Genomic DNA, 27908 nt, shown 5'->3' on the forward strand with positions numbered 1-27908 from the left:
ATACTTGCCGACTCTGAAGTTTCTTCGTGCATTTGTAACTCTCCGAGAAATTCTTCGTATGTTTGGCCAGCCTGTCGTCCGAAGGACAGACTGGACTAACTATATCAGATGAACTCATATGCTATGTAATCTTGAAAAGCGAGGGCCATGCCAAACTGTCGCTCTCTCGTGCACTGCTCCGCTTGGCAGAAGAGGGAGTCTGCCTATTTTTACATCTACGCTGCCTGAGGATGGTCAGATTAGTTTGTCCTAATGGTCATATGCAACGAGCTCTACGGCGGCGATATCTGGGGAAGAGCTCGAAATTTTTTAATCACCTCAGAATTTTTTAAACGTTAATGTAATATACGAGAACGCTAAGTTTGTCTATTCTTTGGTTATGCATAAGCTCCTATTATGCAACTGAATTTCACGAAGATTTAACCATTTGCAACGTCCACGTTTTATATAAGGCAGGAGAAGAAACACAAAGAAACATGTAGGTATTTCGTAGAACCTCGTCATCAGTTAAAACTGCACTCTATCTTTGGACTCAGAGGATGAGCTATCCATTAAAGCTGCACTTTGCACCCGCCGGCAACCGGTCTAGTGAGCATTCAGCATTGCTTTAATTCGCCAAAGTCAACTTTCTGCCATCCTCCGGGTGCAGCAGTAAAAAGAAGAAAGAAAAAAAAAATACATCACATCCAACGTTTTGTAACGAACGACACGGAGATTTATTATGTTTGGTACAGAGTCCATCGATGAGCTTGCAAAAGCGTCGCGAAATTCGTAACCTGCCAAGTTGCGTTGCTGCCGAAGGGCGATATATAAGTTAGAGTTGTTCCTGAACACGGCGCGGCGCAGCGGTGGCTGTCTCACTCCTGCACCACGGTCTCGACGGATCCCTCGACGTCGAACAGCTCGCGGCAGTTGAAGATGGCCACGACGTTCCGGGACCCCGCTCGCTTTGGAACCAGGGTCTCTCGGTGCACCCATTCCCCATGGGCTGGGACGTTTCTGTCGGACGATGACAAGCAAGAAACGTGAGACACCGGTAGGCGATCGTCTCGAAGCCGGTCTCACGGCGCAGTTTATACTTTGGGACTTATAAAAATGTAAGTTTCTTAGCCAAATGTTGGCTACCATTTTGATGCTAGGCGATTCTATTTAGCTTCAGAGTCATAATTCTCACTATATGATCGCAGTATTGCCCGACGAAAACGATCAGGAGGGAAGTGACGACCTCCGTCACAATTTGCCACGCCGTTAAGCTGGAAATGATAGAAAACAGCGATTCAATGAGGGCCTATGGCAACGTCTGTTCTTTTGTCGGGGATTAGGTAAATATGGTTCTTGTCATTAAGGCAGTACAGCTCAAATGTCACCCCTGTCACACGGGCGTTACACAGAAAGGCAGTTCACCTACCAGAAATCAGGTCGCTGCCACTGCTGTGTTCTATGTGCCGTGCGTATGGTTCGCCTATCCTTTAACTTCCTTTAATCAAAACGTGTTTGAAAGGTTCTTGAGAGAAAGGCGTATTATCCAAAGTTACCCCGCCATTGCGCTGACCTCTTTTCCCTCGGAAATGTACAATAGCGAACGCGAACTATATACTCGGAGGAACGAAAGCCGGGACAGCTTGAGTGTTCCCACTAATAGCGCTGTCGAAATAGCTCGCTGGAAACGAGACCGGCCGAGTAAGTGAGGGTTGGGTCAGCGCGCAATCCTTCGTTTCCAGCGAACTGCCACCAGAAAAGCTCCGTGTATATTGCTTCTCCGCCGCTCCTGCTGCCGACAGATTGAGTAAGCTTTCGTTGCGCGCAAGTGTAGACAAACATTTGCGCGCGGTCTTTATTCGGCGTAAAACATGCCTACTCGTCTACGCTGCTCGATTAAAGGTAGCGCCAAATTTTGCAGCTAGCGCTCGAAGCACCTCTATTTCTTCGAGAAAGAAGGCTGCGTTTGGACTGTTCCCGGTGCTATACCTACTGCCATCATCAAATTCACCAATATTGTTCTCGGCGAGGTTGATGATATCATAGTGCCTTTATGCACATTTACGGACAAAAACAAAATTAAAGCTTCGTATCCGTTATCGGTTTATTGCGTTCTAGGGACACGAATACGCTATCTTATCTAATAACGGCAACGGGTCTAGTGAATAGAAAACCGTTAACAATGGTTTTGACTCTTTAGGCTGCGTTATTTTAGGTGTCGGTAAATTCATAATCCGCCAAGATGCCTTAAGTAACATAAAACCAAGTGATTAAAGGAATGGAAAATACGCGTGCTCGCAGTGCGCACCCCTTTACTCGACGCAACTCGCGTTAATTTGGGTGCATTGGCTTCATTGGATAACACTCTCGCCGAATAAAATTATTTTCCATTTCTTATCTCGGGCACGCCGTTTTGCGTCCAGGAGGTTAAATACTATACAGTCACCGACAGCTTAAGCAACGTAGGGCGTGGCTTATTATCCTGTTAATTCACGCTTCCTGCTCCGTGATTGGTTGTTCGGCGTTCTTATCGGCTAATGCCGCACTCTCATTGGCTGTGGGGCGATAATGAGATGCATGGGACTCGCCACGCCCTGGCTTTCTTGAGTTGTCGGTGGCCGGAGCAGGTGTTCGGTGGCTGACTTACGGGAGGTGCACAACGTGAGCGCTGGTAATCCCGGGACCTTCCACAGAGAGGGTGCAGTCCTGCAGCTCTACGTCCAAGGGATTCTGGAACCGCATGGTAGCTCGGAAGGGTTGACCGACCTTCGTGTTTCCGTCGATCTGCGAGTGGACGGGCGATCTCAAATCAGACAACTTCCAGCCTCCAAACGCGACGACCACGCGGCAGTTTCCGACCGCTCAGGACATCAACTGGGTACAATTCTTTTTGTATTCTGATTTTTTTTTTTACAAATGTTTTTAGCGTAATAAGTGTTTCGCGAGCAGACGTAATAAATTTGTACTCGGGACACCACTGTACTGCCATATGGGACACCCGAATTATGCTATGGTTAGCTCCTTGAAGTGAGTTTTTTTTTTTTTTTTTACCTTTGCATATACGTATATAGGAAACTCTTAGAGGCAAAATATGAAGCAATAATTAACGTGGCTGTGCCAATCATCTGCGCTTCGCAAAAAAAAAAGAAAGAAGAAAGCTCTAAACGGCGCAGTAAATTAACGCCAGCTGGTTGCCGACAGTTTATATATATATATATATGGTTCTTACTATATATAGTATTACTATATATATCACTATATATGCTATTACTATTATTATACTTACTATTACTATATATATATATATATATATATATATATATATAGTATATATATATAAGGCTGGGGCTAAATAAAAGACGGAAAAATCGCGCGGGCGCCTTATCGCAACCGCTAGCTTTGTACCTGCACCACGAGTGGTAACTTTAGTGCACTACTACGCTTCTCACGTGCTCAAAGTCTTTCTGAAAATGACTGATTTAGTAGTTTTCGATGACGCTGAGCAAGTTTCTAATTGGAACCATATGACTATTTTCATTAATTAAAAAGTTAATTAACGAATTTTAGTTAATTAGTCGACTGATTGTTACGATTATGCCCCTATAATATGTCCCCCTGGCCGTATAACGCACCTCCACAAGCGGCATAAGTGTAACTTTCACGGCTTTTTTAAACAAATATGTTAAGCTTAAAAAAACACCCTGTATATATATATATATATATATATATATATATATATATATATATATATATATATATATATATACATATATATATATATATATAACGGGCATGGTGGCGGGAGGCCGAAGGCGTGGGTATAAAACTGAGAAGAAAAAAAACCTTAGTGAAAACAGCAACAACGGACGTTTCATCTGTAAAAGTTCTTCCTGACGAAGGCCGGACTCCGGCCGAGACGTCGAAGATTAAATCGTCCGTTGTTGCTGTTTTCACTAAGGGTTTTTTTCTTCTCAGTTTTATATATATATATCAGGTAATACGTTGTACCTTTATACCTGACCGTACCTGAAATTCTGAATAGTACCAGTAATGCCGTTGACGTGCTTTAGTAATTAACTCTCAATTCGGATGCAAATAAATACATATGTATAGTCAAAAAAACTAATTTCTCGCATTTCCACTTCAGTTTTTGTCTTCTGAAATGCTCACCATGTTTTTTTTTTTGTTTTTTTTTTCCCCTTTCCAATTCCATCCAGAAACCCTATCGACACAATTGTGGCGTCCCCAACGTAATCACGTATTGCGCGTAATTTGCTGGTTTTTTTTCTTTAGTTGAATCCTCGGGCCAGAGAGGACGAACTCAGGGGAAATCGGGGCCGGCGTCAGGCTGCGAATTGACGGCTTACCTCGATGCTCAGACGAGGCTTGGTCACGGTGAAATCGTCTTCTTCGGACCAGGTCTGCCGCGTTTCCTTCACATTGGCGATCACGTAGATCTTGACCATCGCAAAGTCCACCAGCTTGTGCAAGTACTCCCTGGGTTCCACCGTCAACGAGAGTACCTCCTCTGCAACGAAGAACATAAAATGTTGTCCTGGTAAGTTTAAGAATAAACAAATCCGGAATCTCGTGAACAAAATATACAAAGTGGTCCGTATGCTGTTATCTATAGCATAGTGGTATTTGGACAACGTTAAAAAACAAATCGATATCCCTCCGAAGGGCAGTTTCCTCGTGTTGGCTTGCACTCATCCACAGCGCGGCAGTATGCCAACATGTTAAAGGCGACGGAACCGATGTGTTTCTGGCCAGCTGAGCTATAAAGGTCGTGGTTTGACCATTAATTTATATAGTATTTGCGTGTGCCCCCTATTAAAATGGAAAAAAGAAAACATTCCCCACGCGGAAGGTCTCCTTTCATGGGCACAGCTATAGGTCTCCGTGATCTTCACGCGAGATTCTGCCCTCGGTTGACATTGGCAAAGCCTGGCTATATATAAAGACTCCCGGCCCTCCTCACCTGGCTACGTGATTACTATAGAATCTGACTCGGCAGAGAATCGGAGGAACTTTGTATCCAAAATAAAGGGACCAGAAAGATACCCATGGAGCCTCTGAATAAGTTAGAGTATCGGCACTCCATTCCCGGATTCCCTTGTGGGCGCCGCCATATCGGTGATTAGTGCAGAGTGGGCGGAATCGGAGATAGTTACGACTTGAAAATGCGACTTCCCGAGCTTCAGATACGCTCTCAGGAAGCTCAGTCGATATCGATTTGTTCCGTCCCGGGCTGTTTTAATATTAGTGGAGGACGGAAGAACGTTTCCTGCGATGTCATATAAAGCTTCAGACGTCTGGCAACCACGGTTTTGCGCACCAAGATGGCTGGAGTGTCGTTTCTCTGCCGCGTCGCTTACTTTAGTGGCCCGAGGCTCCCTGTGGGTCCCGGAAAAAAACTAAAGGGTACGAAGAACAACGAACCATCTTGTGGCTGGAGCACGAACGTGGCTTTGTCTCGCTTGATCTTGCGCGCAATGATGCCCGTGTAGTAAACGGACGAGGCGGACAGGACTGCGCTGACGGTGCGCTGTTCGTTGCTTTCGTTGCGCATGCTCACGGTGACGCTGAATGGCTGGCCGATCATCACGCTCTCGATGTCTTGCAGTTTCAGGGTCACGTCCTCGTTCCGGGCACTCGGCAGGTCGAATAGAATCGACAGGCCTCCGCTGCGAGCCGCGTTCAGCACCGCCATGCGCTCTTCATCGGAACCTGAGCGGGAATCGCGTCTTGTTTGAGGCACGCATAGAATGGCGGAAATTCGCCGTTCTCTTTACTCGAAAAGGGCGTAGTGACGCGGGGGTGAGACGAGGAGACTCGTATGATCTTTGTTCAGCTAGAAAACGAACCTAGGGCTCTATCACACGAACATCCGTCTTTTGATGCTATGAATAATGACACTGCTAACAGCGGGTCACGGGACTGCAGATGCACAGCCCGTAGTTTAAGAACATGCGCCAAATTGCTATTGATTTTATCACGTGCGGAAAGTTGTAATTAATCACACATATCGCTCTTAAAAGTGCGAGTGATGCAACGACTTTTCGTGAATGCAAAAGGTTGTGCCTAGCAGGGAATCCACAGGGTTCACAACGTTTTGACTGCATACTTTCTGACATCTTAATGGTAAAAATCAGAAACTACACAGCCGTGTTTCGTTTTCATAAAGGTCCCCGATTATACGTTCGACAACACCACGCACCTTCTTTGCACTTGTAGGAGGCTGTGATGTCTTCGGCGTCCTCCATGCCTTCTTGGACGGACATGTTTGCCTTCTTCGTTAGTACACCAAGTCCGATGCTGGAAAATTTATGTTTATTAGTACATTCGAAACGCACACACACACAAAAAAAAAACAATGCTAAACTTCTAAAAAAAATTAGAAAAGGAAAAAAATATTAGAGGCTGAGAGATAGAAGCGTAGACCCCAGCCAAATAAAAGCAATACGAGTCCAGATCTTCGCGAATGCTAACTAAAGCACACCATACTCTCTTCAATTTGCTTTCTCAAGGATAAAACTTAGAATTATCTCGGCTACACTATGGGTTTGAAATATACATAAGGGTCTTTTAAGTAACGCTCGCAGCGCAAGCTCTCAGTTATAAACGCGATAAAGGTCTGTTCATTTTTTTTTTTTTTTTACCGTTCAACCCGGGTTCATTATAAAAAGATGGATTATTTACAACCTGATTGTAGAGTGGTGTCTGCTACGAGAAAATCGCCCTGGTGGACATGAATAAATTGATACTTTTTTTGGCTTTCTATTCATTTCCAATCAGCACATGCCACAAATTAGGTCGTTGACCCCACCACGAAGACATCGCGATATTTGTCCAACGTACTGATAAGTAAGGGTCTTGCTTCTCTCCCATCCAAAGGTGCTGCTGGGGTCCTCCTTCCAGTGGACGATGTCGGCATTCACCTCGGCGAACACGAAGGGCGAGTCGTACATGTAGCCGATTTCTCCCCTTTTCACGGCAGCAACGGAGCAGGGGCCAACCTGGTAGAATCCTGACCGTACCGAAGAAATCCAGAGTTAAGTATGAAAGCCTTCTTCATAGCGTTTACGGATTGGCAGCTGTATAAAGCGCCACTTACCATCACTCGTTTCTTGTGGGGTAGCGTCAATAGCCTGCCATCCGCCGTATCCCGGCGGGAGATCTCTCCGAGCCATCCAGACCTCGTTCCAGACGTGGAAATTCCTGACGGATGAGAGCACCGTACTTCATCAATGTAGAAATCGCATTTTTTTTTTCAGTCAGTAGAATTCGGACAAGATTTTCAAGGAATGCGAGGGAAAGCATTCAAAGGGAGACATAAAATAAACGCTCTTGACTAAACGAACTAGACATCCTTCCGAGTTGAAAGATGTCTGTCGCGAGTCCTGCCGTTTTCTTGTGCGGGTGTGTGGGTGTGTGCGTGTGTGCGTGTGTGCGTGTGCGTGTGCGCGTGCGTGCGTGCGTGTGCGTGCGTGCGTGCGTGCGTGCGTGTGTGTGTATGTGTGCGTGCGTGCGTGTGTGTATGTGTGTGTTTTCTTCAGCGGAAATATGTGGGCCCAGTAATCCCTTTCAATGTGATGGCATACACGTGGATTCTCTGTTTCGTGAACACTAACCATATGGAGTCTCTGGAGTACTTCTTGAGTTCTTCGCCCTCCTTGTCGAAGTAACGATCGATCGTGATGCTCTCGTCTGTGTCGTGCGCCGATGCGTAGCACGTCACTGGGCGCGACGGAATACCCAGGGCCCTGCAGACTGCGCGAATCAAAGAGAAAAACAAAAAAATTCACTCTTGCTTGAAAGAGAAGGAATTGTGAAAGCCAAGGCAAGGTAAAGATTGCCTCAATGTACCGTGTCATTAGTTTAGTCGAAGTCATTTCATTTGTTTCTCAGTGGCTGAAAAGTTTGAATCTTGAGTGGGCTCCCTTCGAAGACACCAGAAAGAGCTTTGTTTCGAGACAGACGAAGCGCGCTTTTTACTGCTCCCAAATGGAGAGGCACTGTTTTATTCAAAGGAAAGAAGCATGAATAAAAATGAGGTAAGAGAACCAAGAAACTCTGAAGAGGATTTAGGATGTATAGGCGCATAATTTTGTAAGGGAACTTTGTGTCTCGTATAATTCGAGACAAACGAACTCAGAAAAGGCGTTTCTTGTTGGTCAATTTGGTTTTCTTTTTTTTTTTCTTTTTTTTTTTTTTCGTCTGAGAGTGTGACATTAAGCATTCAGCATTTTTCAACGCACCTGTGTTGCAGACTCCGGCGAAGACCCAGCATTGTCCGTACTTTACGGACTCCCCTGCGGTCTTGACGTACTGCTCCAAGATGGCGCTGCTTCCGGTCCACATCCATGGTGCGGTTCCGTCGTCATAGTTGCCCGACCAGTTTCCGGTGATGAGTCCGTCATCATCTGCACTGTTAACCTGGACAACCATTTCATCGTTTTGATGATATCATAAAGGTGCAAAATCACCATTCTTTAATAAAAGAACTTAGTAGGTACCTCAGTAGTTCTTATCGTTTTGCTCAGCGACCTTGCCTATTTTTGGGTCGCCGAAGTTTGTATTCTATTCCTTCTCTCTACATTTTTAAACTCTGCATTATTTTGTAGTTAGCGCCCCGCTTGGTTTTGAACTTATTTTTTACTTTGCAGGCTGAGTTGGGCTGAACATCTGTTCATCCGAAGTCAACCTGTTTCTTGTCTCGGGAGCAGTGCGTTCTGTCAAGGATAGAAGCGTTAGAGTATAGGGATCTTACCATTGCAGAAATGGCTCGCACCACTTTCACTGGGTTCGCCCTGGCGGCGTAGGTAAGCTTGGACTTCTCCAGAAGAAGTGTGCACGCCGGAAGCACCAACTCGCCGAACTGTGGACGAAGCAGAGGAGCTTAAAACGCATGTTTTGCTAACATGGTCCCTGACTATGCAGTTCCGATATAGTCGGAAATCCCGTACCAGCAGTTACACTTAGAGAGCAAGGCTCACAAGGTAGAAGTCGCATGCATGCCCAGTAATCGTATTCGCGTATTCGCTAAGACTGTATGTCAGTCTACAACGGGAGGCGCAATCTGACGTTTAATTTCAATTAACTTGGCGAGATGTGCGAAGGAAATGTTTCCGTATTACAGATTGGTCCTGGTCGACTCCACAAATAATTATTAGAATTCGACATCATTTCCATTCAAATGTTTCAAACGTGCTTATTCATTCGACTTATTATATTTTATATAAACAATGCGTGAAATAGATTGTGTTAGGAACCATCCAGTGAGATTTGGAAAAGATGTGCCGAAGCTTCGAGTAAACGTTTTGTCTCTTCGTGTTCATAACTATTCACCTGCGCATTCGTTTAAGCCTGTCCACGAGCTTACGAGACCGGTTAGGAGAAACAAACCTGTCCAAAAATCCATCGTCGACCCTGTGGCTGCTTCCAGGAGCCCATGTAGATCTTGCCCACGTCATCGAGGACGTATTCCCGACGCCAGTCTTCGTTCTCCATGTAGACAAGGTCCTCTAGGAAGCAATCGTCGCATTATTGTGTGTTCTTGCAAATTTGTTTGAGGTCTGTGAGATAGCTGCATATCGGTCGATGTTTCTGCGGGACCTCTAGGAATTAAAGCCTCCCTAGCGGTCTTCTACTGTTGTCAGCCTATCGACTAGTTTTGAATGCTACGCCCGTGTCCCCAAGATCATCGGCCACAGTGGCCAGACGCTTTACCTTTGCACCAAGGGTTGAAGAGAATGTAGACGTCCTTGTCGAGGCGAAACTTGGACTTGGCTTCAGGATCGTTCTTGCTTCGTCCCAGCACAGACAACTTCCAGCTTCCGACGCTTACACCGGCAGGTACGAACACCTGGATCGAGAGTACGGCGCGGTCGTGGTGCGTCACCCGGACTTCCCAGCTGGCGGGTGCGAGGCGGAACTCGCCCTTCTGTGCAGGGACGCGAAGACTCATGAAGGTACCCTTGCTGAGTTCGGGGTTCGGGCCTGCAACAGGAAGAGATTTCAGTGGTGCGTTCCGGAGTACGGTACCGCAGAATAGGTTTGAACTGCAAGGAGTTTCAGATAAGCGCTAATTTTAAGGCTTCTTCATCGCTGCGAGGTCACTTTGATGTGCGAAAGACGGCCATTAATCAGATGCAGAGTGTTGCTTCAGTAGCCACCTGTGGCATGCGTGCATTTGATGATTACCGAAGAATTAATGAAGTAACGAAGAACAGAAACGAAGTAAAGAGCAAGCAAAGTGACAAAAAGTTTAATCAATCTGCCGAAAATTGAGTCTTCAGGAGTCCAAATGAAGAATCATCACTAGATAATTTCGGAAACTGTTTTCAGAACAGTCGATAACGCCACCGCAGTAGCTTAAAAAGTTAGAAGACGCCTCCTTAAGGCTTTTCATTGTTACTCATCTGGCATTACGAGAACTCATAATGTATGTTATCACGTAACTTTTTTTTTTCCTAAAAGACCTATACGTGCGTCGGCAGGTTGACACGCCACCCATTAGCCTAAAGCATAGGCTATGCTTGACGAAATTCCATTTGTCTCACCGATGCTGAAGTCGATGTAGACTTCATCCGTCATCGGGTTGTAGTCACGCTTGAAGCGGATTGCCATGAAGAAAGACTGGCCTCTTCGCAACACAAGTGGAGGCTCTCCAGACTCGAACACATCAAACATCTCAGTGTGGTGGTGCTTGGCATTCTCCTTGGGGTACGCCTCGATAGTGTCCACTTCAATTGCCTTGGTACCTGCACCGGTCCGTGAGGGCTAAGGTTTAATTGTTTGTCGACAGAGCAATCTTTGAACTTTCCACTATCCTAAGAGCGAGAAAGGATTGTCGTGTTTAGGTGTAAGAGGGTATTTGAGCTGCCGGTTTCCAGTGCGTTCTCCAATGGTTAATTAAAGGGATACTGAAGCGAAACTTGAAATACACCTATTATGGTCAGAAATAGGTTCAATATGATCAATGATATTCATAAATCATAATCCCGCGTTTGTATTTTGAACGGATGGCTATATTTTTCACCCTAATGGGCCCGATTGGGCGCGCGCTCAAAAATCGGCCATCGGAGAGCGCGATGCTTCTTGGGATATTGGGCGCATTCGTGACGTCACTTGTGCCAGACGGGAAAGGCTACGGCGTGAATGTTCTGGTTACGAGCGTTGCCACTTGGTGGCGCGTCGACGATTTACGACCTGTGACAACGTGGCCGTTTGAGATGTGCAAGGGCTGCACGCACGCTGCACCACGGCAAGTCGGCAACCACGGCAGCACTGACAAAACCAGCTCTGAAGCCGGATTCTCAAAGCGAACTCACGACGAAAAAAGTGCGTACGACAAATTTGAGAGAAAACCCGTACTCTCGAAACGAAATTGTCGTAACCTTTGCGCAGGTTACGACAGAATCCTACGACAGCTCCGAAGCTGTCTTACGCACTTTTTACGATCAAATCAACAAGGCCGACAGCGTCGCTCAGTTACTTGGTATCGGCCACCAACGGACATTTATTTTTCTACGTGCTCTTCTCGTGCGTCCCGACTTCAACCAGCAAGAAAAAAGGAAGGAGTACTTAAAACAGACCACGACGATCAAGAACGCAGGATCCACAAACACACGAGAAGAGCTACGACGGCCACGATTCTGCCGACCGAGCGAGCTCGGCAGAATATAGTAGGCCTAGCAGCAACATCGACTCGGCGCACCGTTGCTCCGGCGGTCCTTGGCCAAGACCCTCTGTCCATGACCGGCTGGCGTGCTGAATGGAATATGCCCGCGCGACCCTTGTGGACCCTTACCGGATGAGTAGTTTGATCCCTGAACTAAATTTCAGAGGTCAATATTTTCCCCTTGTCATCTCGATCTCCTTGTTTTCCGAGACAGCGGTGACGAACGCTGTCGTCGAAAAGGGACTTTCATTGATTCTATCTTTTTGTTTTGTGTGATATAGAGCTCAAATAAACGCCATACGGATTACCTTCGCAACTCGGTATGTACACTCTGTTATTAGTATGCCATTTTTATTCTGAGTTCGTGGGAGCTACGCGATGTCGGTCTAACCTTTCTTTGCCGAGTGTCATGTCAGTATCGAGTTGCAATCGTAAAAGATCGGTCCAGAAAGCTTACCGAAACGCGGTCTAACAGAGCGAATCCAGCACTTCGATCAAACGCGCGTGTCCGCTCCGAGTGTGAGCAGGTATTTGCGTGGCTCTTGCTGACACCCTCGTAGTTCAAACATATCCTTTTTAACGTCGGCTCGCAGCTCGCGACTCGCAGCAACTAATACCGGCCGTGTCAGAAGCATGCTCGGGTCGTGTCGTGCAAAGAGCCGCAACGAGAACGAGCTCACTGTGGCCAACTACGCTTTGGCTTTCTCCGCCAAGGCTTTGCAAATGCGTTCAGGCCTAGGCGAATTCTGCCGGCACGCCGTATTGCCGCAGAACGGCGCTGCTATTTTGGCACAAGTGATGTCACGAGAACTTCCCCCCATCCACCAGATGAGAATTTGAAATCGTTTAATTATGTTTAAAATTAGTTCTCCTGTGTTTTACAGCGCAATATTTATATTTCCGAGGTGGTGCCTGTCCCTAGCCCATATTTATGCAACAAGATCGGCGCTAAAATTTCGTTTCACTACCCCTTTAAAAGTCACGTGACTTGATATAAAAAATAAAAGAACTATACTTTTTTTTCTAAACTTGAAATGGATGAAAAGTTTAAATCCAGCTTCTCTTGTAAGAAAGAATTTTGTTGTCTAAAGCTTTACTTTTAGTAAAAGGCGATTTTTTTATTTCAGAAATCAATAATTTATTATTTGTTTCCCAAAAATCTCTTGTATTTCTTGTGCTTATTTAAATGAAATAGAAATGGACGAAATCGATTGGCTGGTTCTAAAGACAGTGCACTTCGAAAAAAAAAACACGTTAGTTTTTTTTTTTTCTTTTTTTTTTTTGTCTCGAAGGAGTCACTAAAGCGAGGTTTTATTGACTCTTCCCGAATGTATTAGTTGTGCCTACAGTTGACATCTTCGCTCTTTTATGACCTGCTCTTCTCTCTCTTTCGATATATGGCTCTTAAATGAAAGGTGCTTTAAGTAACATTTGAGTGGTTCAATGAGCAGCCGCTTACCTCGTGCTCGGGCGTTGCGCTCGGCCTCCTCACGCCGGCGGCGCTCGTACTCTCTGCGCATGCGCTCCAGGGTGGCGGCCATGTAGGCTTTGTACGCCTCCGAGTTGGGATCGTGCATGTGACGTCGCCCGTGACTCGCCATCCTTCCTCGACTGGGAGCTCTGGCAAAAACAAAAGAGGTCGCCATGTGCGGCCTGTCAAGTAGCCCGAGACGCCTTTTTGATGGCATCGTGCAATCAGCATGCGCCAGCATCAGTGGAAGCGCAATTACGTTGCGAAGTTTGTGCGACGCAAGAGTTTATTAAAGAGCGTCTTCCGTCATGAGCACTTGGCTAAAATTCTTGTGTCATTTGCTCATAATACGTTATTGTATAACGTTCTGCAATAACCCTCAAAGATTGGTAGTATTTACGGTAAACAAAAAAAATATATATATATAATGAGTTCAAAACCGAGTAGGCGAGAAGTATAAAAAAAACTATGATTTTCGCTATAGTATATATGGGAAATAAGACTTCCACCAACGGGATGGCAGCCCTTGCCAGATAGGCGCCAATGTCTATACGTCTAAAGTTGTCGTATAGTCTTTGTTGCGGTAATACCGGTCTAGATAAATGTAAATGCTCCGTTGGCACATCCAACCCGCTTCTGGCAGATTTAATAGTAATACTAAAGAGGTTCGGCAGCTTTCCGCACGGACTGACATCAGTAAAAATAATAAATACTACTCGCAGGACCGCAAGCTTCCTTCCCTCAATGTGAAATAAAACATAACTGCCTTAGAAGCAGACTGCGCGTAGGCACAATCAGTTTCAAGTTGCATACGGTAAGATATATAAATCCATTTTCTTATTTACCGGTATATTCGCACCCTCCACTTCGCTCGCGCGGCATTTCTAAGGTATTTATCCAAACAAGCATGAAATGAGCGGGTCGGAATGGAAACCGGCGTTTACCTTGATATCGACGTGGCGACCGCAACCCGCGACCATTGCGTTCTGAACCGCCGTAGTCAGACTTAACCGGAGATTAAGAGCGACAGCTTATCTTTGCAGAGCGCTGAACGTACAACAACGAGTAAAATCTTATCTGGTGCACCATAGCAAGGGTCTCATATCTGCATGCGAAGGGAATGCGGTGACCGCGAAAGTGCACACCACAGACGAGCAGCTCCGCGGAGATTTCCGGCATTTAATGCTCCGAGGTTAGCTGAGACTAACATTCCACCGGCATTCGCTCGCATATGCACGTTGCTGGCGCCGCTTGAATGCGACCGTCGAAATTACATTTGCGCACGGTAAGTGTATCTGTAAGCACGGACAGTGTACGATGGAGTCGGATGACAAAAGAACGGGGACAAAAGTCTCGAGTGACACGTTTTCTTATTTCCCGCCACTCAGGAAGTCTGAATAGGGGGTCTTCCCCGCTTAATAATTGAGACGATAAAGTAAGCTTCCAGTGGTCTTCGTGTCGTTTTTCGACTGAGTACACTGAGCAGAGCGAAAACTGACCCCCTTCCAAAAAGCCCGGGAAAAAAAGAACAAAAAAAAATTAGTACGACTAAAAGAGAAAGAGAAAAAAAAAAACCAACTTCGCAGAAGGCTTTGTTAAGCGCGCAGGAATCGTTTATTTGCTCTCGCGCGTGTAAACTCGGACGGTACGCAGACAGCGCCACCGAAAGGTTTCCAAAGGAGCCCGAGCTCTTCGCTTGCTATTCCGGTGCTCCCCCGAAAAACACACACACATGAATGTCTAGTGTGTTTAGAAGCGAAGCTCGTGGCCGTTCATTACTCGCTGGATCGCGGACCTTGCGCTCCGGGGCTCTGTCTGCGAGGCAGGTCTCTCGACCCGGGGCGCGCGCAACCGCCTCAGCGAAAGAATCCGTTATATGGCAAGCTCGACTCTTTTCTGCCCTTCTTTTCTCTCTGGCGTGCTGCGCGTGTTCTTATCACGAAGACGGCGAGTTTGGTGGGAGCCTAGAGATGGCGGCCGAAAGCAGCCGGCTATTTTGGGGGGGCCCGCTGGGTGATCATGGCTAAATTCGTTTCTTAGACGACCCGTGGAAAAAAAAAAATATAAGAAAAGATAAACCGGGGCTCGCGGAAGAGTTACCTGGGCGCTCTGGTCGACGCCGTGTAAATATGCACCCACCCTCCGCGTGGAACGCTTTCGGGAAGCATAACTCGGTAGGCAGCTCGCTTCGAGCGCGCTCCGTGGTGCCGAGTCAGGCGTTCCCGGTAATCGGTCGGGTTATACTTGCCAGTCCGAGAGTTAGTTACTACACACCGGTTAGCGTGAGCGGAATTCTCTGGCACCGCTGTAAGACTTGCGGAGCTCGGAGTTGCCGTTTTTCTGCGGGCGTTGCTCGCACGATGTAGCAACCCAAGTCGGAGTGACACGGGCACCGCTCGGCCCTATAATTGTTGCCAAGTGCGCGCTCTCATCAAGCGGTTTCTTCGTGTTGAGACGTGACCCGCGCCTTAGAGGACGAACGGAACTGCGCGGTTTCTTAATTATGCTCCACGCCCCTAACCATTTGGAGCAATTAGACGAGCCGAGTGCACTCCGCGGGGTCGGAATCAGCCGTCGGGTTCCAGCAATTGGCCTACGCTGCAGCGCGTTCGTCACCCGGAGTCTAAAGTACGTTTTTTTTTTTCCTCGGGCCGTCGTTCGGAGGGGGCCGTCCTCTCGTTATTAATTACGGCCGAAAGCCGCAACAACTCATTAAACCATTAACGAACTCGTCGTGTTTGTGTTGTTGTTGAGAAGGCAATGGCTAAATCGTGTTAGCCTCCTAGTTTGATGTTTATGTTTTCCGTGGGGTGGCTACCTAATGAACTTGTAGAGTAATTACAAATCAGCACCTTCCAGACGCTTCAGCGAATCGTCACATCATTTTTATCGTTATTGTATTCGAAAAAAAAAATACCGCTACAAAACGAAATCGAGAAAGAATTGCTGAAAATATAAATTGCAAGTGGAAGGAGACAAGGCTTGAAAAGGTACCCGAAATATAATTGGGTAGTCGTTTGGCAAAACTAAGCACGGACGAGGTGTCCGGACTTTTAATACAGCCCGTGAGTCTACTTTCCCGCACACCACTCGGCGAGCCAATCACCGTCACTTACGGAGGCAGCTCAGCGAATGACAATGCCGAAACACCTGTTTAGACCAAAAAACGCAGTCTGAGTTGTGACATTAAGCAATGCAAAACGTCACGCTTGCATTGCTTAATGTCACAACTCAGACTGCGTTTTTTTGGCATAAACATATGTTTCGGCATCGTCTTTCGCCGAGCTGCCTCCGTAAGTGGCGGTGATTGGCTCGCCGAGTGTTGTGCGGGGAAGTAGACACATGGGCTTTTTTAGAGCGTAGTAGCTTGATTTTACTTATTTTATTTCTTAAAAAGCCCCTGAAAAAAAATTTTAACACTCTGCTTGGGACACGCGTGTCAAAAATAAATATTACGCAAAAAAAAAAAATTTAGAGCTATTATGACGGCGAGAGATTTATTTGAAATTCTGAGTGCAAAGTCTATGACGTCACAGAATCGGCATTCGCTCTTTCCACCTCAACGCGAAGCCGAAGTCGATCCACCTCTCCTCCAAGCGCCCGAAATGCCGAGAGTGGAAACAAGTGGAAATGAGGTGACTATTGACTAAATCGCGTCTCGCGCCGTCAATATTGCTCGTTTTTTTTTTGTTTTTTTGTTGTTTTTTTTTGGGGGGGGGGGGGAGGTAAAATTACGTTTTGACACGCGTGTCCCAACCAGACTGTTTAAAAAAAATGTTTAAAAAGAACTTTTTTTTTTTTTTTCAGGGGCAATTTAGAAATGGCTGGGTTTGTAAGGTAGAACTTAGTTGGACTGAGCTGAAAAGCAAGTCGTCATTTAATGGTGAAAACGGTCTCGAAACCCCGATTCTAAACATATGGATCCATAGCCTATTTACCTAGTTTCCAGTGAATTTAATATTTGCAGATAAAATTTACTCTGGCGCGCCTGGCACACCTAAGAGCGACCGCAAGCTTCAGGCAATAAATGTGTATTCCAACCATTCATCCTGGAGCACGTTCATGTTTAACAATTAACGATGACTCACATGTTGTCTGTAACGAAATATTAGGTGAGGGGATCGAGAGTTTTACTTTTTCTAAAACAGATAGCACAACCTCAAACTGTTTCACACCGCACACTGAAGCACACGCTTTTATACCGATCACGTAATAATAAATACCTTTTTTGTTGTTGTTGTTGTTTTTTTGTAACACCGCATGTTTAGCGAGTCGACCTCAGAGTCAGAAAATTTACATGAGTGTCGTGGTGTCTTATTATTCAACATGATATCATGCAGGATGATTAGAGCCTTCAAATTACGTAGTAGAGTATGAGTTGGTGCTCGAAGATTACCTAGAGCCGAACGTGCACTCAATTGTGCATTGGTTAAAACTTGCAGCCTTCATTGTTGTGGGGTGATCACTTACTGCTGTTATCTTTTTAGCCCGAATATTATCGTGTTCTAATATTTTCTAGCACGAAAACCTAAAAGATACATTTTCTGCACGCCCTTCTATATCTGGCTCCCGAGTAGGTAAAATAGCCAATTAGCATATCATGGTAAGAATCTAACATTTTCCACGTACTGCACTGTTTTAAAAACTCATGCACACATGCAAGTTCCTACCTTGGATGTAAGTTTGTCCTTACTTTGTTTCGTCTTTTTTTTTTTTTTTTACAATTGGGTTAACGGCTTTCTTAATGTTGTACGGCTAACCTGTTTACAGTTATCGTAACTATACCTCAATTAGAATTGTGCGTGCCAACGCTTCGAAAGAATTGCTTTAGCGAAACGTCATATCGCAGAAAGGGATAAAGGAGCCTCCACAGGACTCCGTTACCCCTTCCCCTATTTCTGTCTCGAGCATAAACACAGCCGGTAATATATTTTTAACTATAATCACGGCAGAGCTCCGAAGTCATCCTTCACCGCTCATCCGAGTCTTTCGTCCGGTGGGGATATTTTTAGTCGATGGGGAGGACTTTTTTTTATTAATTAATTTTTTTTCTTTTAGATATTTGTCAGCTTTCCGTCATTCTGCAGATAAGCGCTCGTGACCCAGATGCCTGGGTAGTGGGATGTCGGTCCTCCCCGTGATGGCAGCAACATCAAATCATCAACGCTTAATTTTCGGGGCCTCTTAGTTCCTCGCTCATTAAGGCCGGTGCCAATTAAGACCGCGAATTAACTGGGTAATATTGTTTACCGCCTACGCAATGCTCCTACCCTTTACGCCAGTGTCTCGATGAACTCGAGGAATAATCAGGTCGCGCCCCAACCCACGAAACGGGTCCATCCTTTTTCATTATAAAAGACCCGCGCCGAAGAAAAATATATGAAAAGCAACAATGAGAGGAGAAGCGTACACAACGGGACCGGGCCTTTTGTGTCGGTTTCTCTTCACAGACCGCTTGTTTGTTTTTGTTTCTGCTGTGGTTTCGCGCTGCGTAATAATTATGCCAGATTTACACCATGGATGTAACCAACCACATAGGATATTTTGTATAGCTAAAGAAATGCAATGATGACTATGGTCATGTACTTCGCATATCGATTGCTTCCTTGTTCCTTGCGTTGATATGCAGCGTGAACGTTTATATTTTTTTTTCTCTTCTCATTATTTCCTCCCTCCCCTCCACCTCTAGAGCGTAACCAACCGGGACGAACTTTCTAGGTATACATGTTTGTTTTCTTGTCCTCCTTTTTCTCTTTTCGGCTTCTTAGCACAAGCACGATGATTGGACTTGGGCGTATACCACTCTAAAAAAAAGCCCGTGCGTCTACTTTCCCCCACGACATTCGGAGAGCCAATCGCAGCAACTTACGGAGGCAGCTCAGCGAATGATGATGCCGAAACATATGTTTAGACCAAAAACGCAGTCTGAGTTGTGACATTAAGCAATGCAAAACGTCACGTTTGCATTGCTTAATGTCACAACTCAGACTGCGTTTTTCGGTCGTCAGCCTTCTCGAGCGAATCAGATATTAACAGCGCCTGGCCGTCTAAAGACGAAGCAGGTTCGGAAACACGTGGTGAACATCGTCAATAAAATTGTATTCATGTCGGCTCGGCGCAAACACGTACAAAGATCAGCCGAAAGCACCAACGACGTCGCGTGAACTATTGCCCTTTTTTTTTTATGGAGATAAAATGAAGGAAATCGGGTGTGCTTGCTTGGTTAGCCTACGATCTCCTTGTCGTGCTCCTCCGCGTCCCTCCTTGCTTCCCTGGCTCGTTAGCGCGAGAGGTACAAACGTGCCGACGGAACGGGCGTCCACAGCTCTAATTAAGAGCGAGCACACGGGGAGCGCTGGCGGATGGAGACGAATCCCGACTGAAACCCGAGTCTGTCCGAAGGGACGCGAGAGAATGTCGGAGGTCGGAGATTCCGTCTTGTCTTTCGGCTTCTGTTCTGTCGCCCGATGTCCCGGTCTCGTATTTCCGCCTAGAAGGAGCTCGACGCGTGTTTTCGTTTTGCCTTCACGAGCTCTTTCTCCAATGCGCTACTGAACGATGCAAAAGTTCACTGAACTGGGTTCTTTCCGGTGACAAGAAACTTGCATCTGCTGAGATGCCGCGTTTCATTGAAGTAGATGGAGTTGTCAAGCGCAGACTACTCGCAAACTCGTTCTTTTTTGTTTTCTTTTTCCTTTGTGCAGCGCAGGAAATATACATCCCGGACTGCATCCTTTTCCGTAATCTGGATCGGTGCTCAAAAAAGAACGCGTCCCCACGGGAAACATCTTCGAGATATTTTCAGTTATTTCCTGTTCTCTCTACTGTATGGTTAAAGCACTGTCTTCTGCTGCTTTTTGTTTTTAGATTTCGACGTAGGAAGTTGATTTTATTTATGTTGTTAGTACCTTACAAGCTTGTATAGAGCATCCTATATAGTAGGAGGGGGGGAGGATTTTGAAATACGACGCATGAAACCAGAATGCCCAAACCCAATCAAGAGTCACCATTCCGAATTCAAACTGAAAAGAAAAAAAATGCTTCAGCCAATATGCGCGGTATAAATACGTAGAACAATGCAAAGTCTCGTGGTCCCGTTGTATAGTTGGGTCGGGGACCTCTAATCTTGGACGTTACGAAATTTGACTGGTTTAAACAACTTTTTTTAACTATTGTCGTGGATCCCATTCATCTCCTTCCCCCTCACAACACAGCGCGTAATTGTTCGAATATGGCTCTTCTTTTCTCGCACTCATCTTCCGTTGTTCAACGCAATATCAATGTCTCGACGTGCATTCGAGCAGCCCCTTGCGCGTCCGCGGCCATATCGGTCGCTCGTCTGTCGTTCCCGGGAACAATGCCGCGTTTGCAACCGACCCTCCACGGCCAAGAGGACGGCACTCGCGGCATCTATTGTGTCGCCCGCTGCCTATCAAGTTGCGAAATGAGATCAATGAAATGTACTTCGAGCCACGGGGCGATTAGGGCCACTGCGGCAAGGAGGCCTCGGCGGGGAAGGCGGCCCCGTCCATTGAAAATATAAACGTCGCCGACCTTCGTCGGAGGTCACGGACGCTGCTCATAAATAATCGACTTGTTTTGCTTCGTCCGAGCTGCGGGGATAATTGCACGCCCGGTACACCAATTAGGCAGGTTGGCACACGTTAGCGGCAACAGGTCTCATCTTCGACAAGTTTGGACGACGGCATAGCGCGCTGTGTTTTCTGTAACTCGTGCGTGAATTAATTTGTAAATTGGCACCGTGAAGCCGCCAAGTCGCTGCCGAGGAGGCGCCGCGGATTGCCTAAAGACGTCTGGTTTCATCCGGCATCGGAAGGGGCGAAGAACGGCAGTGAACAATTCGTCCTAATGAACACACCCGAGGCAGTGCAAAACGGAAAAAAGTAAACGGCGATGTATTTCTGCTTTTCCTCTTTTTTTTTTTTTTTCTGCTTACCTTTTTTTTTTAAAGGGGGGGGGGGGGGGCGGTGGGCGGGGGGGGGGGGGGGGGGGTTAGGATTTTTATCAATAATAAGAGTCTGCGACCAAAATTGTGTCGAAATGCCGCAAGAAAAAAAATTATATATTCCGGGAGTTCATCAAACTTTCCGTGTTTCGCCACGTCCTGCGATCGTGTTGTTTTATTTTGGGACGGTTTCAGTTTTCTAAGTTGGTTGGATGTCCTGCACTGTCATTAATGTTCGTAGCCATGTTTTTTTCTGCGTTTCACTGTTTCATTTATTTATTTTTCTTTTTTGGCGGAGGGAGGGGGTGAGTGCTGTCCTTATCAATCATGACTTGATTACCCGCAATAAAATATCGGGCAATAATACACCACAAGTTGCTATGTCGTTGTTGACATATTTTAAATCACATGTTGAAAATGAATAAAACGAAATATGGTAAGCAATACCTACAAAAAAAAAAAACATTTTAAGAAACGTATGCACAAAAACTGTCTTTAATCTGGGGGGATGCGTCCAAACATTATTGATTTCAAAAGTGCAAATCAAATCGTTGTTCTAACCAAGGAAATAGTTTTGTCACGCTGAGGTTAAACTTGTTCTTTCATTTTTATGTGTGAAAATAAAGTTGCCCCATGTGCGTCATTGCCCACATTTACTTTTTTTTTATTTTTTAGGTACCACTGTCTGCTCTAATTTCCAGTTCAGAAGTAGCAACACTCTGTGCCGCGAATACCGCAAATAAATGGCAGACTATCGAAGAAAATTAGCCGATGTTGTGAATAATATTTATTTTCCCTCGTTACGCAAACTACGTTGGGACACTGAGCCTGTCAGACGCTGCGCTCATCGTCCCAGCGCAGTAATTATTGTGTTCGCCCGAAGCATTCGCGTCTCGTCGTTAGCGAAAAGGGTTTCGCAGATCACGGTCATTGGCGATTCGAATGGAAGGTGCCCAGCTCTCGCCTTGGCTCGCTTTCTGCGCGGAGAATCCAAATGCAATGCACGATCATGAATCTTGGGTACGAGGCGAAATGGAGTCCAGGCGTAAATCTCCCAACATGGCTCGTTTTAACAAACACTTGGCTCACTGTCTGCTGATTTCTATCGTGGCACTTACGACTTTAATCTCTTTAAACCTCGACACAGATTTCACGAAAGATAAATAAGGAAAGGCCTATATATATATTTTTTACAAAAAAATGGACAACATGTGTTCCCTCCGTGGAACGGCCGCCAACAGACACGGACCAGGAACGCAATTGAAGGCCAGTCGAATGGCCGTTTGACGCAATTGTACGTTGTGACTTTGAACATTTGTAGGATCCTTAAGCCGGCCGAAGAGTTTACCGCTATGTGCCAAAGCGGTGTTTACGAAATAGCCAGCGTCTGCTCACACCAGATATGGGCACTGAGAAAACGCAAAAAACAAGAGCCTTATAGCTGTGCGGTGAAGCGTCTCAACATGAGCGGAAGCGTGACGTTGGAACCACGCGTTGGTCTACAGGAATCTCGACATACTTTCACGAAGCAAACGACCAGCTTCTTTAATTTTCGCCGTTAATGTGCTGGTGCCGCGGGAAGTTTCAGAATGACCGTCTGGTGACATTTTGTCGAAACACCAAGCTGGGGACACAAAAAGTTATTCCTTTCGCTGTGGGAATCAAGTGAGAGGTGTGTCTGTGTGTGTGTGGGGGGGGGGGGGGGGGGGGGGGAAGGGGGATCAAGCTTTGAGCCAGTCGGCAATGGACACATCTGAATGTGAAAAGCACTGCACTCTGGACGATGCTGCTAGACTCTAAAAAAAGCCCATGCGTCTACTTTCCCGCAGAACACTCGGAGGAGAGCCAATCACCGGAACTTACAGAGGCAGCTCAGCGAATGACGAAGCCGAAACATATGATTAGACAAAAAAAAAAAAAAAAAAAAAACGCAGCCCGAGTTGTGACATTAAGCAATGCAAAACGCCACGCTTGCACTGCTTAATGTCACAACTCAGACTACGTTTTCTGGTCTAAACATATGTTTCGGCATCGTCATTCGCTGAGCTACCTCCGTAAGTTGCGGTCATCGACTCTCCGAGTGTTGTGCGGGAAAGTAGACGCAAGGGCTTTTTTTAGAGTGTTACTGACAGCCTAAGAACCGCAGGGCGTATCAAGTCCCCAGCATCTCATTCTCGCTTAGCAGCCAATGAGAATGCGGCGTTGGCCGATAACAATCTCAAAGGACCAATCACGAAGCAAGAAGCATGATCATCATAATAAGCCACGACCTGCGCTCCTTCATCTCCCAGTGAGTATGGTAGACGATACATCGTAGGTCACCTCAAAAACCATAGGAAAGAAAAGAAGTCGGGTTCTTCGGCGGAACGATACTAATTTCCCTTTCGTGCATTCAATTAAGATATATGTTGGTGAATTTAATATTAGCTTTGCGTCATTTTATCAAGACGTGCACGTTCCACACCCCAAAGCATCGTTTCTTCTTTCGACAACTGAATCTTGTAAGAACTACTTCGCGGAGCGCATGGAGAACGCGCAAAACGTTTTTTTTTTTTTCTCTCTTGGTGTGTCAACAAGTATAGTTGCGACGCCTGCCAGATAGCTGTTTCGGGACAACTCTTTCGCGAGTTGTCCCATTGAAAAAACGGCGAATTCGGTAGCGCAATTTCCGAAAGCTTCGATAGAGTCGTTTACCCGCCTTTCGTACATACCGAAGCTAATTTGTGCTCTGAAGTTGACAGCACGCCGAGAACGACCACCCCAATTTTCCGCGAATAGTGCTCATGCTTCTTTGGAGTGTTTCTCGCTGCCGATAATCCAGGCAGCATCACAAACGTAATACCCAGAAAAATAAAAAAGAAATCGGGAGGTTGACGAAGAAACACAAGCTCTGGAGAAGCAAACTTCGGCAGTTCGGTCCAATATTTGGGCGGAGCCGTGTTTGCCCAGCGAGAACAAACAAACAATCTGCAGCATCGGAGCTCGTTCAAAGCGTCTACGGGGGCTGTTTTTCTATTGTTTGGGCTGTCCTCGCGATCCGGCGCCACCGAATGAGTCACCCAAACAGGACCGTGTTTTCCGAGTGCGACTCGGGCATCGATTTCCTACAGGGAACGGCGCTTTCAAAAGGACGGCGCGCAGTCATTAGACGTGTCTGGGATCGAAAAAGCGGATGTCAAGGGCGACGTCGCCCAACAATGTCGATGCCTTGAGACGTAGTGCAGTCAGTGCGTCCCGAAACACCTTGGTGCTGCCCCGTCCTTCTCCTCGGCTTTCCGGACTCGCTCGCTCTCGCGCTGCCCAGCGAAACGGGACGGCAAATAGCCGTGGGCCGACGGACGAGAACGGAGCCGTAGGCGGAAACGACTGCCAACTCGCGAGTCTTGTTTGGCAACTCACAACCTCGACAAGGTTGTACACGGGAGCTCCGATCGACGGAGGGCTCCCTAAGAGTTTGCAATGTAGTCCCACGCTGGCTCGTCGGTTCATCGCGACCAACTCGCCGGGAAAACTTTTGACGAGAAAGTGACCGGAAGGGTCAAGGATCCGAGAAGGAAAATAGCCTGCCTGAAATGATACCCGGGGGTCGGAGAGGGAGGGACAGCATACCTCGGAGCTAGTCTCCTTCTTTTTTCTTATTATCAATAGTTTGTGACGTGAATGAAAAGTCACGGGATGCTAACAAAAAAAATATAAAAAAAGAACATTACAACTCCGACTGACATTTCTCCCGTAAAGTATAATTAAAGCATTCGTAAAGCGGATTTTTTTGCATTCTTATTATTTCGAAGGATTCCTCTTCAGAACTTGTCGCGACAGTTTCCCTCGCGATTTCTTTTTTGAAACGAGTCTGTGACGAAAGAGCATGGCACAGTGCCACGACATTCCGATTCGTCCCAACACCTGTGTACATTTGTCGAGCAGATAGCTCAGGCGGTTGAACTTGTTTCTAGGAGAGAGAAATAAAAGCGGGCACGTCGGCGGCCCTTTCGCTCGACAGTGCATCCATCTACCTGGAGCCGCCGTGATGTGGGCACGATTGCGCAAGTCACCAGGCGTTAACGATAATCAGGGGACGAAATTGCGAGAGACGTTTCGCTTCGTGACCCGCTGAGGACCCGTTGGTGTTGGAGAAAACACGACCAAGCAGACGAGAGCTTACGTGTATACTACCATGCCCGTGTTGGGAATTGAATTTCAAGGACGGGGCCGTTCGAACAAGAGGAGGTCAACGCCGTGGAAGGGAAAACGTCGCCTACTTCGAATAAAAATTATGAAGCCGTCATTAAAGTCCCGTGTCTCCTGTGGAAAACAGTCGGATGTTGCCACTCACCATAGTAAGCTGAAATAATTGGCCGGGTTGAGGCTTTAACTTTACATTAACTATGAAAACGAAAACCAATATCTAGAACGTTTTTTTCTTCTTTTTTTTTTTGTATTAAGCAGAAATGAGCTTCTGTACCCAAGCTAATTTAAGAGATAGAAATAACAACTCTGTATTTTCAAATACAGATACATACCGAATAAAATGATAAAACTGTAGTCCATAATCGCGTTCAAAATTTCTCCACACAACTTGTTCTAAATGAGCCCGTGCTGAAAACATAGAAGTGAGGAAGAGTTTGGGCTCTCCTGACTTCTATCTTTTCCTTGGTTGCGAGAAGCAGCGCAGCGTGAGATTGCGAAAAGCTTAAGTCACAGCTTTTCGCAACAAGTTGCCGAAGGCAAAGAGTGTGTTTTGAGCTCCCGAGCGAGAGCTATCTAGCCACTACCGCGAATGATCAGTCACAAAGCGAAAATCAGTGCCCCGCTGTACTTTAGAAGCTGCCAGTTGGAGTGAAGCTTGCCGGGAGCTAATACATTCGACGCGTAGAGTAAGTAAACGAGAGGCGAGAAACTCCCAGAACGAATTCATCAATCAATCCACATTATTATCGGTTCGATTACATAAACTCCAAGCAGTCGGTTCTCCGAGGCAGGCATGCAAGCTAGACGGAGAGAGTCAAGGTATCCGCAATCAATCTCAGGGTAAGTGCGGGCTCAACGTCCCTGGTCAAACAGAGACCCCTGGCTCGTCCCTCCATGTCTCCAGCGAAGCACGAGTGCAGCCAAGAAGCCTTACCTCCCTCCGCGTTTGAAATTCCCGGCGTTAAAGGCGCTCGCTTGGGGTCTCCCACTGGCTGTTGTCGTCGCTGTCAGCGGATGATGCTTGGGTGCTCGCGACGTGCCCTTCTTGTAGCCGAGACTCGTCTGGACGCCCCAGTGTGGCCTTCTCCTCTCTTCCTCCTCCTCCTCCTCAGCGGAGGAGCCACGTGGTCTTGGCAGAAGGCGGGGCTCAGCAAGCTAAGTTGAGCCAGGAAGCTGGGAGCTACTCCCGGAGGGGGGTATCTCCCCGTGACGCTCAGCAGGCACGCGTCACGGAGTCGCGTCACGCCGTGGAACCCCTCTCCTGACACCGCGCTTTCGTCGAGGTTCCTCGGAAACCGGAACATGTGTCGCCAATCCTTCGCTCGGTGAGACGACGGAGGAGTTGGACTCGCGGTTCCTGGCGTTTAGTGAGAAGAAAGAAACGCTCGGCGATACGGGGATTGTCGTTGCCACCACTGCCGCGTTCGTCACTCCCCAGGTGACGATCGCGGGTCGGGTTATCCGCTGTCCCTGATGTCACTCGTTGGAAGTCTACGTAGGCGAACGATAGCTTTCAGATACGACGGGGACAGACAAACGCGCACGTGCTGCCGGAGGTATAGGCATCCGTTAGAGCGGCGCGTCTGTATACGGTGGCGGAGACGTACTGCCGGAAGCCACGTTTACTTCGTTCATTTGTTTACTTTGTTTGGGTTTTCGTTTACAGATCACCCGTTACCCGAAAACGGATCTGCCGTTTGGTCAGCGTTCCGGCCGCAAGACGGGTAACGGTCATAGAGTGTCGTGTGTAGGAAAATGGACGCTGACAAATTGGAACCGATGAGAGATGTACGTGCGAGAACGTTGAGAGGGGAGAAATTGCGAAGACAAATAGAGACGTTAAACTTGACGACAAAGTAGCATAGCACATCTTAGTACTGCCGATTGACTCAATGGCTCTGAAAGGTAATGGTTTTACGCGAACCTGCCGTTCATATTTTTTTTTCCGACTTCAAATGCTATTGTCATTAGCTAACAGTCGTCACTGTACACACGTATGATGTGCACTGAGACGGTGAATCGACTACTGGGGAAACCCTCGAACCTCTGCCACGTACTGCTCGTGCTCGTACATCCTACAAAAGCCACTCCCTAGAGACACGATGACAGGAGTGTACTCGGACACGCCCCGAGCATGTTCCAAACATGTTTGCTTAATACACATGCATGTTTCGAACATGTTTGCAGGCAGGTTTTGTATGACCAGAGCGACCGCCAAACACACCTTAGACAGTGACTGCAGACTTTATTTATGATAATTATGAGCGGCGTGACCGCAGATTCAAGAAATGTTGTACGTTCTAGTTTCAACGTGTCTTCCACATTCGGATATTTTGAGCAGACGTACCGCAGTCGCAGCGAACACATTATTATTATTATATTTTTAATACAAAAAGCAGGCGAGCTGGTTTAAGCCCCACATATTTGAAATCGGACACGACAGACTAAAAAAGGGGGACCACACACAAACACGTCACAATGTTGTTGCTGTCTTTTTTTCTTTTTTTTTTTTTAGAGGGTCAAAGTTATTTTTGGCATGCTTGTAATGGTCAGAAGGATGTATGCTCAACAAATGTGATGTTTATAAACGGTGAGCAGACACCGCTCTCTGCCCTGGC

At 46.6% G+C, this 27908-nt stretch overlaps 1 protein-coding gene across 2 annotated transcripts; it reads right to left on the reverse strand.

The window, feature by feature from the left end:
• Positions 1-692: 692 nt before the first annotated feature.
• LOC8030680 (hemocyte protein-glutamine gamma-glutamyltransferase) lies at positions 693-26680 on the reverse strand. Of its 2 annotated transcripts, none has more exons than XM_029988975.4 (15): positions 26225-26680; positions 13125-13285; positions 10545-10745; positions 9712-9981; positions 9388-9506; positions 8753-8860; positions 8241-8418; positions 7614-7752; positions 7097-7200; positions 6841-7009; positions 6200-6297; positions 5422-5709; positions 4347-4507; positions 2627-2763; positions 693-999 (listed from the first exon to the last, which is right to left on the reverse strand). In XM_029988975.4, the coding sequence occupies exons 2-15, from the start codon at positions 13264-13266 to the stop codon at positions 858-860; spliced, it is 2256 nt and encodes a 751-aa protein (XP_029844835.3). In that variant the 5' UTR covers positions 13267-13285; positions 26225-26680; the 3' UTR covers positions 693-857. The 2 variants fall into 2 exon arrangements, with proteins under 2 accessions (XP_029844835.3, XP_029844836.2); XM_029988976.3 differs by lacking the exon at positions 26225-26680 and adding an exon at positions 14081-14182.
• Positions 26681-27908: the final 1228 nt, after the last annotated feature.

This window comes from Ixodes scapularis, unplaced genomic scaffold, assembly GCF_016920785.2.
Source record: "Ixodes scapularis isolate PalLabHiFi unplaced genomic scaffold, ASM1692078v2 PGA_scaffold9__187_contigs__length_104089568, whole genome shotgun sequence".
Taxonomy (NCBI): domain Eukaryota; kingdom Metazoa; phylum Arthropoda; class Arachnida; order Ixodida; family Ixodidae; genus Ixodes; species Ixodes scapularis.

Excerpts from the sequence above, each read along its gene's own strand:
- LOC8030680 (XM_029988975.4), bottom strand. The coding sequence starts at position 13,266 with ATGGCGAGTCACGGGCGACGTCACATGCACGATCCCAACTCGGAGGCG. Across the intron at positions 9,982-10,544 it reads CTACATCGACTTCAGCATCG|GCCCGAACCCCGAACTCAGC; the intron begins GTGAGACAAATG and ends TTCCTGTTGCAG. Across the intron at positions 7,201-7,613 it reads TACTCCAGAGACTCCATATG|GAATTTCCACGTCTGGAACG; the intron begins GTTAGTGTTCAC and ends CTCATCCGTCAG.